The sequence below is a fragment of the Terrapene carolina genome, unplaced genomic scaffold, assembly GCF_002925995.2.
Source record: "Terrapene carolina triunguis isolate 2854851 unplaced genomic scaffold, T_m_triunguis-2.0 Scaffold234, whole genome shotgun sequence".
NCBI classification, from domain to species: Eukaryota; Metazoa; Chordata; order Testudines; family Emydidae; genus Terrapene; species Terrapene triunguis.
The window spans coordinates 18,203,161-18,221,937 of NW_020664585.1; the positions used below are offsets into that span (position 1 = coordinate 18,203,161).

Consider the following 18,777-nt stretch of genomic DNA (forward strand, 5'->3'; position numbering starts at 1 on the left):
CTCTGCTGGAGTGAGAGCTCTGCCCCTGGCAGCATCCCTGAGCCTGGCCCCACTGCAGGGATCCTGGACCAGCTAGGTGGAGGATGAGAGGGTGGGGGTCAAGTCACGTGACACCTTGGGGCAGGACCGGACCCAGGCTCTTGCGGAAGGATACCTAGGTCTTGTCAAGTGACTCCGTCTCTCTTCTGGGTTGTGCATCTCTTTAGAGGATGAAGCCCCTCCAAAGTGCCGTTATGAACGCGGTGATGCCTTCTCCCCCCTCCAGTGGGAATGGGAGATGGAGGGAGAAAGGTGGCGGAGGTGTGAGGCTAGTGAAGGGACTATTTGTTTGGAGACCCCGGCAGGCTGAGGAGCGGAGTGATTCCGAACAGGGTGAGTGGGCCCGAGGTCTGAGTCAGAAAAGGAGCTGAGGGGGCTGGGGACAAGATCCTTGAGCGCCGATCTGCGCCTGCGCCGCCCCCCCGTCTCCTCCCTGCCTGTGTGCGTGCGGGGTACAGCAGCGCCTGCCCCTCAGCCTGCCGCGGCCGGGTCCTGCGCCTCTGCCCTGGGCACCCTGCACGGGCTGCGCGCAGCCATGGCCCAGATCCTGCCCATTCGCTTCCAGGAGCACTTCCAGGTGAGCGGCGGGGCCTGCGGGGCTTGGGTTGGGAGCGCCCGAGCTTCGTCTGCCCGGCGCCTGGGGTGGGGGCTGCGGGCCGGAGAGGTGGGGCGGCGGCCGAGGCTGCTCTCGGGGGTCAGGGCTGTGGGAAGCCTGTATCGGGGAGCAGATCCGTCTGGGGGTGTGTGGGGGGGGCATGGGGAGCGGAGACCCCCGATGGAGGGCCAGTGGAGGGGGAGCGGAGACCCCCCCCGGGGGGGGGGGGGCGAGTGGGGGGGGGGCGGGAGGGAATGGGGAGCAGCGACCCCTCCGGAGGGGCCAGTAACTGTTAGGGGGTGCGTGGGGTGGCCTTTCTGCCATTCCCTCGGGCTCCCCCTCTGCAGGAGGGACCATGTGGAGGATACACACAGACTGTGCCTGCCTCTTGGCTTGACTTTCCCACGTCGTTGCACAAATATCCCTGCTTTAGACTAATGTAGGGGAGGGCTTGGGTTGAAGCTCGCTTGTGGGGAGTGGGAATCAAGTCAGCTTAAGGTGCGGGGTCTGGAACTGGCCCCCTCATTCATTGCTATCTCTCTTTTTGTTACAGCCTGTGCTATTTGTGCAGAGTCACTCCCTGCCTGAGTGACTCTCTTTTTAGGGCTGAAGGGGGAGGTCTCAGAGCTGCTTGTCGGCTTTACTCCAGCAACGGAGTGTATGAGGAACAGGGATTGGCATTATTTGTCTCTGGGGCTGTGGGCAGGAGCTTTAGTTTAGGTGAGCTCACTAATTTTACAGTGCTGTGTTTCATAAATGCCCATCAGTCTCCAGATTGCAGGGATTCCTGGGGGACCTTGCAGCCTGTGCTGCAAATTGGGAGGGATTTTGCAAGATAAGGAGCAAAAAATAAAAAAAAAATCTGGACTTGGAAGTTGCCCACCTTCCTACAAAGAACACTAAAACCCTCCCTAAAAATGATCTGTAGCTATTTTCTTTTTCCTGTGTAAGGAATAATGGCAGCATTGGAAAATATCCATGAATATAACAGGGCAAACGTGCTTGAATGATGGAAACAAGCTACAGCAGTGATGTATAGACTAACATATTTTTCTATGAATTGGTGATTGGGGAGGATGGTGTTTGTAAACTAAAAGTGAGGGGAAATAGCTGCTTCTGAACAGGCAGTTCAAGGCAGGAATTAAATGAATTCACTAAATGAATGAGAGAACAGGAAATGGACTTGGCAAGTGCTCTTGTCTTTGCACTGTCTCTGTCAAATTAACATCCATTTCAAAATGTCAGTTGTCTGTCACAGTGCAGGTTTATTGACTTTAAATGTTCTCTACAGCATCTTTTGACTTTATTACATGCCACTCCCCCTGTCTACTTGTGTTGAAACTTGCATTTTGTTTTCCCTTACTGAGCTTTAGAAACTCTACTATTAATATTGTGCCTTCTTTTGAGATGCTGTTTATTGTTAAAATGGGAAGGATGGGTCAGAAACTGACAAACTTCATTCAGACGCTATCTCTCTTCCTTCTTGCTTAACATTAGGGGAGCAAACCCTTTCTATCCCAACCAGCTCCTCATGGTTTGTGTTCATGAACACTTGAACATAATACTGAGGCAGGAAGCGGGAACTGGCTGGTATGGACAAAAATTATGATAACATGACTTTCCCTAAATTAGGGACACTTGTGTGCCTCTATATGTAGCATCTTGTCTGCTGTTACTTAACTATTTGAGAAAGCTAAACTAGAAGGTCCTCCTGAATTGCTTACTTTTTTTAGTTCAGGAGGAAAGTGTTTAAAATTTGTGCAAGCACACTTGTCTCAAATTACCTCTCCTTCCTGTCTGACTCTGGCTCCCTTTCTGTTATTGCCAGCCCTTTTTAGATAACCAATTGTTTCTGTGGGGACAGGATTGAGTGCAAACAATACTAAACTGTTTCTGAATAATCAACCATTTAAACTTTGAAGTGCATTGTAGGTGTAACTTCATATATGGTTTATAAAGGGGAAGGGGTTGTTAGAGAGGTGTTAATTTGAAAGAGCTTACTGAGTAGCATTTTAAATATTTGAAGTAAAATTGGCTATTAAAAGGGTCAATTTCATTGGAGAAAATGAAGCCTCTGGTCCTATTTTGTTAACTGCACTCAAAACTGGATTAAAATCCTTTCGCCAAGTTTGATCCTGAACATGCATAATTTTTTACAAATTCTGGAGAAAGAAGTGAGGGGGGCTAGTCAATTCACTAACTGTTCCCTGATGCCAAAACAAAATGTGTGAAAGACTTGTGGCAGTGGATATTACGACATGGTGTAAAATACTATTTTGATAGCTTATTGAATTTTTTTAATTGTAGAGGGTTGTTGTATAATACTGAACGTTCTTCCAGCCTATCATAAAAAAACCACTATCTGTAATTATACATTTTACTTTGCATTATTGCTAGATGTTTCTGACTTCTTACACTTGGCCATTTAAATGATTAATGTAACACTTCAGGCATGAGTAATTCTAAAAGATGACTAAACCATACTTAATGTTAGCAAAACATAGCTTTAACTTGCCTCAGTGCATTTCTAATACTGTATGGGGTTCATCTATATAACAGTAATCCTGCTTAAAGAAAACATTTTTCTTGAATAGTGATGAAATATAGGTGAAAAGCTCTCTCTAGGGAAACTTGAAAGCTTACCAGCTGTAAGAGATGGTGTAAACTAGCTAATCAAAGTTAAAAACATTGAAAAGGGAATTGTATGCATCTAGAAATGGGTAAATGGGCCAAGTCAAAAATAATTCAACAATATGCCTGCTGCCTTAGGAGGGTGGGGGAGAAAGACTGACCAGAAGACCTACTAGACTTTTGAACATACGCAGCAGCAGATTCAAGTGGTTATGATGTAGCCATGGTGGTGTCTTGAATGGACTTCCATATCAAACAGTACCTTGCAAGTCATCTTTCTTCAAGAATTGGTGGGGAAGGTTTCTTAAATCCCTCAAAATAACATCTTCCAACCTCATTTGTGATCTGCCTCCTGAACTGCTTTCTTCAACTTTAGGTCTATTAAACTTTCTGTAAAAGCATATCTACCACCTTCTGCACATTAGACATGACCTCACCATTGTGATTCTTATTCTCAACTGGTCGACAATCCAACAAGTTGCAGTTTTACAAGTATCTTCTCACTTGTGATGAAATCAAACTTATCGTATTTCTCTAACTTTTGACACTGAGAACGGTTTAATTTCCTCTCCTGAGCTGTTAAATTGCCATGTTTCTGCTCCATGTAAGTTGTCATCACTGCTGCATTGAACACTCAAATCTTAGTTGTCACATAGATATCCTACTGCCCAAACAGGCCTCTGAAGATGCCAAAATGCCATTGACACAATAATAATCTGCTGTGTGACATCTTTGGTTGACAGCAGGAGGTTCTGTATCCCATTACCCAGATGTATCTATTAGGTGCATCATATACATCTAAAGCAATCTAATGGAGGATTCTAGTGATCATTCAGACAATAGTTAATATTGCTTGACAGCCTACATTGGTCTAAAACCCCATGTGAGTGCTGAACTACCAACACAATGCAAACTAAATGTGAAAGATATCTATAGTTCACAAGTGTAGTTCCCACAATGTAGTATAAACTGACACGGAATCATGAGGGAGTGAATGCAATGAAGAAAATAATCAATATTTAGTGAATTAATGGTATGATCAGTGCAGTAAAAAAAGACTTGAGCTCTGTTTCAAGGAGTTACTGTCTGAACAAATTAACTGATCATCCTATAAACTTGTTTTCAATGTAAAGCCATTTTAGTGGATAGTGAAAACTGGCGAAGGTTGTGGCATAACAACCTTCTAAGCAAATCAGTAGTACTTCAGAGTTTGCTCCCCATGATCATCTGTTTTAGCCCTCTGTTACTCTGCAGCAGAATACTATGCTCTGTTCTGGCTTCATTATCACATGTCAAGTTGTTTGGCACACAACTGTTCTTAACCATGTGCATTGTAACCGGGATGATTCAACCCACACCAGTACATGGCTCCCTGTGTTAAGCAGCATCACTCCTCCACACATCTGTTGTGAGGCTGCTACAGCCAGAATGGTTGAGAAGATCAGGCCCCAAGCCTACCACTATACAGACCTCTTTGATCACCCAAGAGCACTCTTGCCCTACCCAGAACTCTCTGCAACATAGATGTCATGAAGAATGGCTTGCATCTGGTGTCAGAAACCTCTTTTACAGCTGACCCAACCATGCATATACCCATCTTTGATTTGCCATGCTACTTGTGGACCCTTCAGTTTTGAAGGGGGCAGGGTCAATGTGCAGCAGGCCTTCACACCTGAGGCCAGTGAGAGGCTCCCACATGTAAGTGTGGTCAAAGATCACACTGACAACTGCCCTTGAGCAGATTTGATGGTGGTCTGAGAGCTCTGTATTTAGGTGATGGGGCTGCCACAAATTGGCTTGGCAAGCTGAGTGTCTGCTAAGGAAGGAGTGGATAGTAGCTTAAGTTTAACTTTAGATCTGTCAACCTATTGGCTAGTAACAAATCTTTTTCTACTAGAGAACTGAACCTAATCTTATACATGAGGTTTGTGGGACTCTTACGCTGGAGGATCTTGACACATACCATTATAAGATTCTGAAGTTCCCCTGTTCTCATTATAAAGCGGAATAGTACACCAACATGCCTGCACACTTTTCTAAACAAATAAGCTGAAAATTACAATTATATTGTCTGACTAGAGCCTGTCTGCAAGCTCTCTGCAGGAATTACTGTCAGAGTTGTGCAACAGGCCTGTGACTCAAGATGAACAGTAGTGGCACTAGACTGAGCAAGGCTTTCATGGATCTACTGCAGCTAAATATTTGACCTCTGAGGAAAGTATTCATAGAATATTTGCAAGTTGTAAATCGATGTTTCCTGGAAACATGACAACTTAACTAAAAGTTACTGTATCCTAAATTTTGTAAATGTAGTTCTGACTTTCATACTTCTGATCTTAAGCACTTTGAGCTGTCCAAGAAGTCATGATTGCTGTGAGTGACTTGTTCTGTAGTGGATAGAAAAGTATGAAGCATAATAAAGAGAACTTATCTTTCTACTAAACAAGTAAACTGATTCAGTTTTCTGACATAAGCATTGAATTGTAACCAAAACCCAGTCTCCTCTCCTATGCAATTGTCACTTAACACTGAGCAATGATAAATGTACAGAGATTTGATTCAGAAATCAAGAGGCAGCATTCTTCTCTATTTTGGTGATGGTTCATAGGGCTGTTGCCTTAAGCTGTCAGAGCACAGCATGATGGAGTCTGACAGTTTTGTATAGCCTCTTTTTTTGAGGCAAGAGGGTGGGGATGGACTTAAGCTTCTATTGTAATTAGTCTCCTGTTGTATGCAAACAGTACTAAACATTTACAGTGTGTACACTTCTGTAGAACTACTGTTTAGAGCTAGCTCCCACCATTGTCCAAATACTTAAGGGTTTTAGAATCTTGAATCACCATACTGTAAGTTATGCCTGCGGAGGAGATGCTTTACTATAGTCAAAATTTCTTGGACCAATCTCACCTAAAACTCCAATGTTTAGGGATTTAGGGGGAGGAGGAAATAAGCAAGTATATAGAGTGCAACCTGACGAACTAAACTGGTCACTTTATACCCCTTCACCGTATCTAAAGGCTATAATTGAAATGCTTGTAGGCTCTTAGTTTAGTTGCACCACACTTTTGTTTTCTGACCCTCCACTCAAGTAGACCATTTGGCAATAATTAAAACTGATTAAAAGCTTTAAGGCTGTAGACATTCAGATTTAGCTGACTATTACTGGTAGGACTAATACTTGCCGCAAGAAGCTATCATTAATTTAGATTTAAACATCCTCTGGGGAAATAAACTGACCTGATTAGGATGAGCCAACAGAATAGGAAGTAATATCCAGTAATTTTTCTGCACTTCATACTAACTGCTTTGGTTCTGTGGCCTACAATAGCTTTATAATGGAATTGAATGAAATTAACAAAAATGGATTTGTCAATAAGGACTGAAAAGGTTTTTTGAATACTAATTACAAAAGAATGCACATATACTGTGCCTTCACCCAACTCTGTAACAACATGCACCCCTCACATTAAAGTGTAGTGCAAAAGGTGTGGAAGTAGAACTAAATAGTTCATGGCACATGCATGGGCCTCAGAGTAACCCACAAGTTCGCAAGACTTTCCTTTTGGGACCTAATGCACTTGCATTTTTGTCTCTAGGTGACAGACTAATCTGATCTACATATGGTGCTATTGTGTGGTTGGTCTCAACTTTGCCATTAAGGGACCTCAATCCACATTATCAAACCCAATGACTATTAAAAGTAATGTTTGGCAGAGCACATAGTGACCTAGGACTGAAATTACATGTGTTCTGCAAGTCAGATGCAATATTAACTAGGTATTGGGTAAACTTGACAGATATTTTTGACACCATGCTGAGACTATTTAAACAGATAAGGATGGAAAAAGCATAGTCAAGCACTCCAGTGTAACCTTGTTGCTTTTAGGAACTAATTCTTATTTTTGTTTGTTTTTAGCTTATACTGGCTAGTTTAGCTCAAACATTTTACATACATCAAATTAAGCAAGAATAGACCCAACAGACGGAGTTTTTCCCTGTCTCTACACTTCATAGCTAAATATCATGACACAGCATGATAGAAATACATGTCTTACATGAAGTTAGGTTATGACAGATTTTTTTTTTTGATAAATGTGATTTGCTATTAAACTGTGTTCATCCTGTTTTAGCATAATAGAGGGGAAGTAATATTGACTAAAGGTACTCAGATCATACAAAAACAACTTCCAGGGCTGTCACTGTAAGAAACAGGAAAAAGCTGAATTAATATAACTTAGCAAGTGAGTTCTTCAAACCTGACACATCTCACTACACAAAATAAACTGCATAATTTCTCAATGAAACTCTAGGCATTCACCTGTAGCTATATTACATTCTAAGACCGAATAGCTGTCTACAGAAACTTAGTGCAGGCTATAGACTTAACCCAGAACTTGACTCAAAACCCCAGGTAACTTGGTTCACAATTGGCAAGATGGACCATTAAGAGCCTAGTCTAGTGTCTGGATTACTTTATAGCATTTATGAAGTCTACCAAGTGGTGCCTTTTAGCCATGTCAGTTCTGTGACATGGGTGTGTGTTTTTTTTTTTTTAAATGCATGCTGCCTTAGGTGGTAGCATATAGATGGCATGACTTGTACCATATTTTGTAAATGGAATGGTCATTGGGGAGGAAGTGTTAGAGGAAGCTTACCAGGTGGAGTAGTGCAAATCACTCTCAAGGGGAGGGGAGCTAACTTTGTAACTTAAATGCACAAACTGCCACTATTTGACAGGTATATAATCAGCCTTTTCTTGTCTATATTAATGTACTTTTCTACAAAATAGGAAGCTGTGTTCCTTATATGTAGCAGCTAAACATGTTCTGATGGCCATTACCTCACTGACTTCACCTGAAACTAAAAATGCTATGATCAACTTGAGAGCTACACTGTAAAAGATGCTCTGTATCTATGCTGCGGATGGGGATGGAAGGCTTACATTTAAAAAGCTCTAGAATGTAACTGACTCAAATGTGGGCTGATCTCAAGGCTTGTTGCATGTTGACTATATATCTGAAGCTGCTGAATTTTGCCCTTCTAAAAGAACGCTATGGAGAATAATCCTAGTGTTATCTAGAATAATAATTCTGTCCTGCAAAAAAACATGCTCTTTGTTAATCAGAGGAACAGTTCTGTTCTAATGACTTCAGTATCCCTGAAATTTACATCTGAGTTTGCTTGCTGGTGAAATAAGATTTGCTAGTGGAGCAAAATGATATTTAGAGAATTAGATTTGGGTGTCCCATGGAAGAACTGGGCTCTGCTGAATAAAGCTTACCCTTGCTTCTTGCAACATTATGTGGCAAAACATCCCACTTGACCCAAGTGAAGTAAAGTAGCAAACTTTGTACTAGCAGGTAGAAGTTCTTGCATCAACTTATAACAAGTGTTGCATTTCAGTAGACTGGTCATCCTACAGAAGAGGTTTAGGACTGAATATATAGTGGATTGGCACCAATGGCAGAATGATGTAGGCTGGCTTGCATTGGGCCTGTTGGCACTATATAAAGGCTGCTCAAATATTCCCAAGCCTATAAAAACGTAAGTCCTTTGCCTTCTGCAAAATAGCCTCAGGTTAGGAGTTTCCTCCCAACTTGAATAGATGTGGAAGCTCTTCTAATTTCAGAATTGAGAAAATTATACCTATCCTAACTTTTGTGTATTTGTCTCATAACAAATTTGTTACGAGGTCATTGTCATCACTCCAAAAACAAAACTTCATATAGAAGTTTCACTGCTAAATTTCTACCAGAATACTATCCAAAAGGATAAAGGCAACTTCAGGAAATAGCACACAAGTGTAACTTTTTGTGGTGAGTTGACCTGTGCTTCAGTGTAGCAAAATTCTGCATTGAAACTAGCAATTAGTAATGCTAATGTATCTACTTTTTTTTTTCCCCAGAGATGCATGCTCAAAAACAGATATTGATATACTTTAATACATCAGCTTGTAAAGATGTGACATACAAACATAATCTATTTCTCTTTATTCAGTAGGCTTTGGTGTTCACTGAGGGCTAATCCTAATTTTAAAATAGGATATGTTAGGACTGCTGTCAAGACTTCCTATTCATAACAATGTATTAAAGTCCTAATATTAAATACCTCAAATCTCTGGCCGTTCCCATTTGGGTCAATTATGTGCAATTGCAGACTTGATTTGCTGATACTTGCTCCTAGGCTACAATGAGACCAATGTACTTCACCATCTCTCAGGAGCCAAATGAGCCTACTGTGCTATCTTTCCTCTTATTTAATGTAGTAATTGTTTAATCCATGCTTTATCTTGTCTCTCCAGATTTACTTCAGGTGGCAGGTAAAAGTGAACTGCAAAGGCTAAACTCTTCTGTACAAATCCAAAAAAGGAATTGCTTATTAACTGCAACTTGTACAGTATTCACCACTGGAGGCACTTGCCGCCGCCGCCACCACCACCATCACCACAAGATCTTAGAAAACTGAACTGCAAATTTGTGAGGTTATTCTGACAGAGGAGCTGACAAATAGTATAAACAAAGGGGGTAAAGGGTTTCTATGTAGGGGACAGTTCAGCAGGTTAACGATACTGTATAATCCCTGTGTAAACACATATTCCAGTACAATAATTATTTTTGAGTGTAGTTTAAACCCAAACCCTTTTTGTACTGAAATAAGGGCCTTTACAGAGATTATCCCAATTATATTGACTTAAATTCACACCTTTTTAGGTTAGACTTTTTTCCCCTGTGAAGACGAGACCTGAGAATAGAAATGTAGAACAGAATGGTAGTTTTGATAGCTCTATGAACAGTAGGTCCTTGCTGGCTTCTCTACCAAACTTATCCGGCTCTGAAGGCGGCAACATTAAAATGCTAGTGTTCTAAAAATAACTACTTATACTCTGCATATTGCATACAAATTTTAACTGTTCAGTTGGCATTGTGGACAGCACATAGGGTCAGTTATGACAGGTAGATTTTTGGTGAATTAGCTGTTCTTCCCATGAGATATAATTTAGCTAGCTAGAGAACAATATGTGGTGGTCGGGGCGGGAGGAGATATGCTAGTGAAGAGTCCTAACAGAACACTGTCTCTGCTCTAAGCTTTTTGTATCAGCTCTTAGTTACAGTAGAACCTCAGAGTTATTACCACCTCAGGAATGGAGGTTTAACACTGAACAAAAGATTCTGTTTGTTCTTTCAAAAGTTGACGACTGAAAATTTACATAGTAACATTTCAAAGCTTTATTATAAAGAAGAAAAATGCTGCTTATAACCACTTTAATTTAAATGAAACAAGCACCAAGTTTCCTTACCTTGTCCAATTTTTTAAGCTTTCCCTTTTTTTAGTATTTTGTTTAACACAGTATTGTGCTTACTTTTTTCTCTGCTGTCTGATTGCATATTTCCAGTACCAAATGAGGGGTGTGGTTGACCAGTCAGTTTGTAACTGATGTTCTACTGTAGTACTGCAGGAGTTGGAAAGATGCAGCTGCCCCATTAGCCTCATACACCACACTGGATGAAGGAGGAAAAGGCTGTAGAAGTACCAAAGTCATACTCTAGAAAATACTTTGAAAGCTGTCTAGCATACATAAAGAAACAGCTTTCCACTCTGCCTTGGATAATGGAAGATTACTAGATTACTTCCACAGTTCTTCTTATGGGTGGGTTGGGGACATGAGGATTACGTTCCTAAATGTAATCTTTGGAGAAGAATGGGTTAGACTCCCTTGGGCAGCTAAAGCAAGATAAAATATATGGAAGGGCATTCAAATGAGAACCTTTGGAAAAAGTTCTGGCTTAGACAACTTTATTTATGTTGTGCTTGAAATGATAGACTGACCATCAGGGTAACTACAAGGCTCTTTAGCATTAAGAAGGTTTGCCAAAGTTTTGATTTCCTGGGGATTTTAACTGTCTTGATCAATTGGGAGGGGGTGGGGGGGTGGCAGAAGGTGAAACAAACTTCTGAAAACTGTTTCTAGAGTTGGGTGCAGAATAACTTGACTTTATAGCTCAACTAAACAATGCTTTATAGAATGGGAAAGTTGAGTTGGACAGTCCCAAGCAACCTAATAGCAGAGAGTGAGCGTCAGTTAATCTGACCATGAAACTACACCTCTACCCCGATATAACACTGTGTTCTCGGGAGCCAAAAAATCTTACTGCGTTATAGGAGAAAACGCGTTATATCGAACTTGCTTTGATCCACCGGAGCGTGCAGCCCCCCTGCCCCTCCCCTCGCCCCAGAGCGCTGCTTTACCGTGTTATAGCCGAATTCGTGTTATATTGGGTCGCACTATATTGGGGTAGAGGTGTATTGAAATAATGGGACACCTGCACATGGAACGGGAGAACACGCCTCTGAGTTTCAAATGAAAAGTGATACTTGGGGGGCAAAACCTGGACATCAGAAAGCTGACTTTGAAAAAGTAAGCAAAGTCTTCAGGAGTCTTTATCCTATATCTGAAACAATACTAATGAGTGACTGATAAGCTATATACATGACATCACTGAAGTCTAATCAGGGAGGAGGGTGACATGCTAAAGGAAAGAGTAATAAGTCAGGAGGGACTCTTACCCTCTTTTAGAGTATAAGTGGGGTAAATAGCATTTTTTGTTCTACTTCTAATTGAATAGTCTCTCAACAAGATTCTTGATAAGACTAAAATGAAAACTGGATTGCTAAAATACCTAGTAAGTAGAATATCCTGGGTAAAGAAGGGACCGATCTAGCAGTAGTTCACTGCTATCTCTACTGTAAAGGGGATGCAGGTCCCAAGAGACTGTTCCTTATTGCTAGGTAGTAAGTATATAAAGCGTAGATATAAAATGGACAAAATACCAGATAAGGGCCTCCCAGCCTCTTTTGAGAAGAGAAAACATTTATATTTTTTAAGTTCTAAAACCTCAATTGGATTCCCAAGCACTGTAAAATATTATCAATAACTTGGACTTGGGGGACTATATATTGGTGAAATTTTAAGGAAGGTATACCATAATGACTCAGCATTGCAGGTTCCATGGGAGTCTGCAGAATAATCTAATCCATATATCTAGAGGATAAAATATTTTATTAAAAGAGTGGGGAAGTGACTAATTGAACTCTGACACTGACACAAACTTCTTGAAGCTCACTTACTGGTGTATGTGGCTTAAGGGAGGGCTGTTGGGACACAAATGAGGTACAGGAGTATGCAGTATGGAAGGGAGAATACATAATTGGTGATATGATTACTGAGTAACAGTAGTTAAATCAGCATGTAAAGTGTTGCATTCTGTCAACACCATGGGAATGGTTCTTTACTGACTCAGAGGTATATGCAATGTATGTAAGCCTGCATAATTCTAGGTACTAAAAGTGACCCTTGAAGGTTATGCTGTTAATGGGAGGCATCTCATGAATACGCTCAAAGGGGAGGAGGGCAGCAGCGGGGAAATCACTTGTGAAGAATGGTATATAAGTGAACAGTAATTTCACAGGATACAAAGCAAATATCAAGAGACTGGGAAGAAGGGGATTATAGGGGACATGAAGTTCAGTGCTGGTTTACTGCTACAGTGAACATTATAGAAATGATAGATGAAGTCCAAGCAAAACAGGTTCCTCCCCCCCGCCCCCCTTCTTTTTAAAGTTGGCACCTGACTTGGCCTAAACCCTTCTGGTATGGCTAAATATGGAGGCTTGAGGTAAAATGCCCAAGAGAATATACACTATTACTTCCAAATAAGCATGTGTGTCTTGGAGATTCTCTGTATGCACAAATAGTCAGTTTCATAATCTATATGATTGCTAAACTATAAATGAAGGAAGTGCTTAACTGGATATTTATGTAGAATGACAAATGATTCCTTCCTTCCCACTCCCTATACACTAGGGGAGCTCAGTCCCAAGTCAGAGCATGTGACTAGGAGCAGAACCCCTGAGTCCTAATCCCTGCCCTTGTGGCCTTAGGCAAGCTATGTAACTTCACTGCTTATTAAAGGGTGGTAATACTTTACACTCCATGTACTTCAAACACCACTTCTTACAATAACCCTTTGAAGTATTATGTGAATTGGAAATAACTTCAGATAGTTAATGCTATAAATCTCTACTACAGGTAGCAAATGGCCTTGGCATATTACACTGGGGGCTGATTGTAAATGGCAGTCTTATACTTGGCAAAGTATACGGACTGCATACACAGTTTGAACTTGTATCAAAACTCATAATTCAGAATCCTGAAATCTGACTTTAGCATACAATTTATATATGCATTAAAGTCTCTACTTTGGCAGCCTCTTCACTATAGTGTTTTGGAAGTGAAGAGCTGTAAGTGTTTAAACATGGCATGAACACCTTTTTGAATGAATGACCCACAATGCACATGTTAGTTTGTTACCTGGGCATATTTAGATATTATGCTTTCATGTACAGCATGGGATGTGGGAGGGTCCTCCCTTGAATTGCCACTAGGGCCATTCTATCTCAATGACTTCCCAGATGTCTTCACACCTGTTTGCTTTCTGCTTTACATTTTCAGTCTTTTGAAGCAAACATGGGTCTGTCAGGACTAGCCCAGAATTACAGCAGTGCATTTCAGCATTGCATTGGTAACAATTTAATAATTGGGAGTACAGAAGTGATCCCTGAGGCATCTTTAGAGATCTCAGCTAAGAGTACTGGACCACCAACAACAAATGTAATGTTATCCGTTACATACCTAATGTATGGTTTAGTGAGTGTCTCACTTCAGTTGTAGCCAGCTCTGATCAACCAGATCAAAACGTATTTAATAGCGTATACATGACACCAACAATATGACCTGTTCATTGCCTTGGTGACTTTAGTCTCACCTTTAAAAGCACTGCTGGAATGGATTGGAATAATGTCAGTTGTGATATCCCTGGTGTTTTTGTTCTAGGGCAGTTTTTATTCACTTCTAGTACAATCAGAATGGGGTGTTAGTGTCAATTTCATTCAGTCAGAAAGGGAATCATATTAGTTTAATTGACGCTTTTAAGAGATTAGCAATAAGATTCAAAAACTCATAAGTGAAGCTACTAGTTGAGACAGTGAGACTTGCAGTTTGCTATATTTAGAAGCATTTGGCTCTGTATCTGACTCTTTATTTACATATTCATAAAAATTAGAATTTGCTTAAGGCTACCTCTCCCAAAAAGATGGGCTCTGAAGTAGAAAACAGTAGAAGGAATCAAATTCTAAACTAACCCTAAAGGGCTAAAATCTACAGGAGATGCTTCAAGTTTATAGTAACCAGTCATTAAGCTGAGAACCATAAAAGGAATATTAAATATAGTATCAAAATGGCTCCTTTCCACCATGATTGATAAACATTAATTCTAGGTGGTGCTTTCTGCTCTGCTGGGACAACCACTCAAATTGGAATTTCTTTAACCAAGCCATCACTAGTTCTTGGCTCCCAGCCTCTAGGTTCAACTTTAAGTAGAAGATAGGTTATCTATCTAGAGATCACAGAAGACCTTAAGTTATGTACTTTACTTGAGTGATATGCGACTAAGTAGCATGGCGATGAATTTGTATGTAGTAATCAAGTAACTGACCAGAATGACTGCAGTTATTGCTTTTCTGGATTTGATTCTTTCCCCGGTGGAGGTTTTTATGGATGTTCTCAAACTAAACCAGAGCTGGGCATAACTGAATTTCAGTGACCCAAACAGTTGTTACCTGTGTTTGGCAACTTAATTTCAGAGCCTGGCTATAAGCTTTTTAGTGCTAATACTTGCCTAAAAATGAATGGGAGGGGGGCAGCAGGAGTGAGCAGCTGTTCCTTTCTTCAGACTTAGGGTATGTCTACACTACCCGGCGGGCAGCGATTGATCCAGTGGGGGTCGATTTATCATGTCTAGACTAGACGCGATAAATCGACACCACCACCACCCCCCACGCGCTCTCCTGTCGACTCTGCCTGCATCTCTCACGGTGGTGGAGTATAGGAGTCAACAGGGGAGCGGCAGTAGTTGACTCACCGCGGTGTCTTCACTGCGGTGAGTGGGTCTAAGTATGTCAACTTCAGCTATGTTGTTCATGTAGCTGAAGTTGCGTAACTTAGATTGGTTCCCCCCCCCAAGTGTAAACCAGGCCTTAGACTGGGATTTTCCTGAAGTGCACATGTCTTGCCCCAGACACACAGTCCATTGATTGACAGTGATTCAGTCTTGCCCAGGTACAATGCAGTTCCAAGTGCATTATTCAGTCTAGGTTGAAATAGAAGTGCTGAGGCTTCTAATTCCCTTAAATTATTCGGTGATAGAAATCACTCAAATTTCCCCCCAACCTCCAGTTGAAACTTCCCTTTGGCTCAATCCTGTTCTTGTACTACCTTGTATCTTTACCACTCTAAACTTCCACTTTAAATATTCAGTAATTTGTATTATCTCCTTTGCTTATTTAGAAAAGTCTCTCTCCAATTCTTAAGTTCTGTTGCTCTTCTCAGCACCTTCATATTTGTCATTCTGGTAACAAGGAGCCTAGTACCAAATATAGTATTCCAGGAAAAGACTCTAAAGCTACATGACAGCTCTCTGCTAGTAGGAACTTTAGTCTCCATACTAATATTACTTCCTTGATACAGGCCAGTCCCCAAAATCTAGTCAAGGATGGACCTTCTGTACACAAGATTATTGCACTACTAGCTCTGTTATCAAGCTGCTAGTAGAAGCTCTCCGTTAAATAGGCTGTATCCTTCTTTAATGCCTAGAGCTTATAGGTGAGACTGCATCATCTTAACTAGCATTTTATCCCAGTTTCTAAATCCTGAACTAAGACCAGGCAACTTGACACCCAGTCTAGCTGCTTCTGTTCTTTTGTTGTATTGCTCTGTTTTGGACTCTTTCATATTATAAAAAAAAAAAAAAAAAAAAGTATTCTATACCTATCAGAGAATGAGACAAGGTAGGTAGAGATCTTTTATTGGGCCAACTTCTGTTGGTGGAATTACAAGCTTTTGAGCTAAACGGAGCTCTTCAGGTCTAGGGAAGGAAGCAGTGTGTCTGAGTATTGTATTGGAGAATGTCAGACATGGTACACTGACAATTATCTATTGCACAATCCTAGTACAATTAAAAATACTGAGCTATTACTACCAAATATCTGGTGTTCATATTATCCAATAGAACTGTTCATAAAACAACAATGTCTCTCTCAGGAAATTCCAACATCTCAATCTTTTTATCTCAAATTGGGATGGAAAAATCAAAATAGCAAAAACAGTGAAACAAATTTAGACTGCTCATATTTCAAAAAATCCGTTTGATCAGTCTTTTCCCTGTGGAAGACTAACAAAAGCACACTTTCTAATGGGGATGCTCTTCAACCTGCTATATCCAGTGTTCTATTTGTTTAGTTTGTGCTTGCATTCAGATTCTTTGAGTAAGGAGAAATGCCTCGCTTCCAGAGAAGATTATACAAGCCATCAACTTATTAAACAAGTTTTTGTCAAAGCATAAACAACTTTCTCTTTTTTGTTTAGCTCCAAAACTTGGGAATTAACCCAGCGAACATTGGATTCAGCACCCTAACAATGGAATCTGATAAATTCATCTGCATCAGAGAGAAAGTAGGGGAACAAGCACAGGTCGTGATAATTGATATGAGTGATCCGACCACACCCATCAGACGTCCAATTTCTGCAGAAAGTGCCATCATGAATCCTGCTTCTAAAGTCATTGCTCTGAAAGGTGAGTTGATGCTGTTTTCAGTAATGTCTAACACGCAACCAAACATATGGCAACATTCAGCCAAAAGGCAGTTCTGAGTCTGTAGTGAACCTTAGTTTTACGCAGGACTTGAGTTTCTCGACTGTATGGTCTTGGTTATAGTATCAACTCTGTCTTGGATTTAAGAGGTTGAGCTAAGCTTGCCTACACAGAGTGGTAGTAAGCCAAACCCCTGTAGAAATGTATGACTGCATTCCATCCTGAAACTGGGAGGGCATTGGATATGGAGAGTCCATAAACTTTGGACTTTCCTATTTAAACAAATTTGCTGAAAAGGTCTTTGAAAAGACCAAGTGCCAAGACCAGCGTGCTGAGTGAACTTTGCAGAATACGTATAGAGAACACATCAGACTACTATTGCAGGGTAACAGATGTGAGAATGAAGGCCACTGTACAGCTTTTTAAAATGTAATCTAAGTCTAAATGTGTATTAATGTCCTTAACCTCAAAATAGAAGATACTTAAAATGTATCTGGAAAGATGTTAATATTAAAATCACATAAGGACAGCCAGTAGCTTATTGTAAGCTGAAATACTTGTCTAAATAGACATTTTATACTTAAAAGTTGGCAGAAGTCACAGACTTAAAGTGGAAATTGTCTCTGGTGCTAAAACTTTTGAATGCAGAATATATAATAAACACTTGGAAACGGGGTTTTTGCGATTAACTTTAAGCTAGTTAAGTTGCTTTTGGCTTTCTGGGTACCACTTCATGAGCTACTGGAGCACCATGGAATAAAAACTTCCAGCCTTTCCGAAAAGCAGAATAACTTGCAAGCTAGTTGTTTAATCTTTGAAATAAATGCTTCACTCTGTTACTGACTGTGTACTTTTCTTCCTGCATTCTTGTCTTAAACAGATGGTGAGTTAACTTGTCCTGACATTTCATGTTTTAGTGGTACAAAATGGTCTAATCTCATAAAAAGTACTGAAATATTTACAAATAGCCATTTGCTATCCTTTTTACTTTACAGCTAATTGGGAATTTGAATCCTCAACTTAGTAACTGCAGAGGGAAGAAAACCTTCTCCCTTTATTGATGTGCCATTGACCATTTGGTTGCTTTGACTATTGACTGTACCAACTAAAGACAATATTAATATATGCAATTATAGTACAGTTGATAGACAAAAGTGAGTCGCAATACTTTTATGAGAGACCTTTGCTAGCATGATGTCTTGTGTGCCAGTCATTTCTGCCTAAGTGTGCTATTTAGTCTGAAAAGTCATGGTGATATTATCTAGGGGTCCAAGAAATCATCTGTCTAAAATCTAGTTTTGAAAACTGGAATAAATTCTGTTTTCTATCAGCCTAGACTTGAGGTCAAGGCTGTTTTTTAAAGCAAATAAACAGTCAATGTTTTGATTCCAACTCAAATTGTATTTCAGCTGTTGCATGCATTTCCTTCAGACTACTGTGAACAGCCTCCATGTATGAGAGGTGGGCAGAGGTGCTGAACAATGCACTTAATCTCTTAATTTGTATTACCTCGAGGTTCGGTACCACATTGATTGGCATCCACTCTCCTTAATCATAGTCTTGGACCCCTGTAAAGCAACCTGTTGGCAAGGAAAGTGCATCCTGTGTACTAGTAAAACTTCATCCAGCACTTAAATGGAAAACTGTTAGTCTGCCCTGATCTGAAACTAACCTACTAACTATAAAATGGGTTTAGTGTCATCCAGCTTCTAACAATCTAGCTTTATTTTTACCAACATTAGACTTAGTCAGAAGCAATATTGTCCTGCTACTGCAGTGTGAATGAGCTAATGTAGTCTTCCCAGA

General features: G+C 40.5%; 1 protein-coding gene across 6 annotated transcripts in view; it reads left to right on the forward strand.

Moving 5' to 3' along the window:
- The first annotated feature begins 466 nt into the window (after positions 1 to 466).
- The window catches only part of CLTCL1 (clathrin heavy chain like 1), a 55,211-nt gene continuing 36,900 nt past the window's right edge, over positions 467 to 18,777 (forward strand). For 3 of the 6 annotated variants that reach the window (XM_024219493.3, XM_024219496.3, XM_024219498.3), the window contains exons 1-3: positions 467 to 616; positions 16,746 to 16,953; positions 17,852 to 17,854. In XM_024219493.3, coding sequence (XP_024075261.1) covers positions 575 to 616; positions 16,746 to 16,953; positions 17,852 to 17,854 — 253 coding nt within the window. In that variant the 5' untranslated portion in view covers positions 467 to 574. Of the gene's footprint in view, positions 617 to 16,745; positions 16,954 to 17,851; positions 17,855 to 18,080; positions 18,126 to 18,777 lie in introns of those variants that run through there. The other 3 variants (XM_024219494.3, XM_024219497.3, XM_029912652.1) reach the window with 2 other exon arrangements.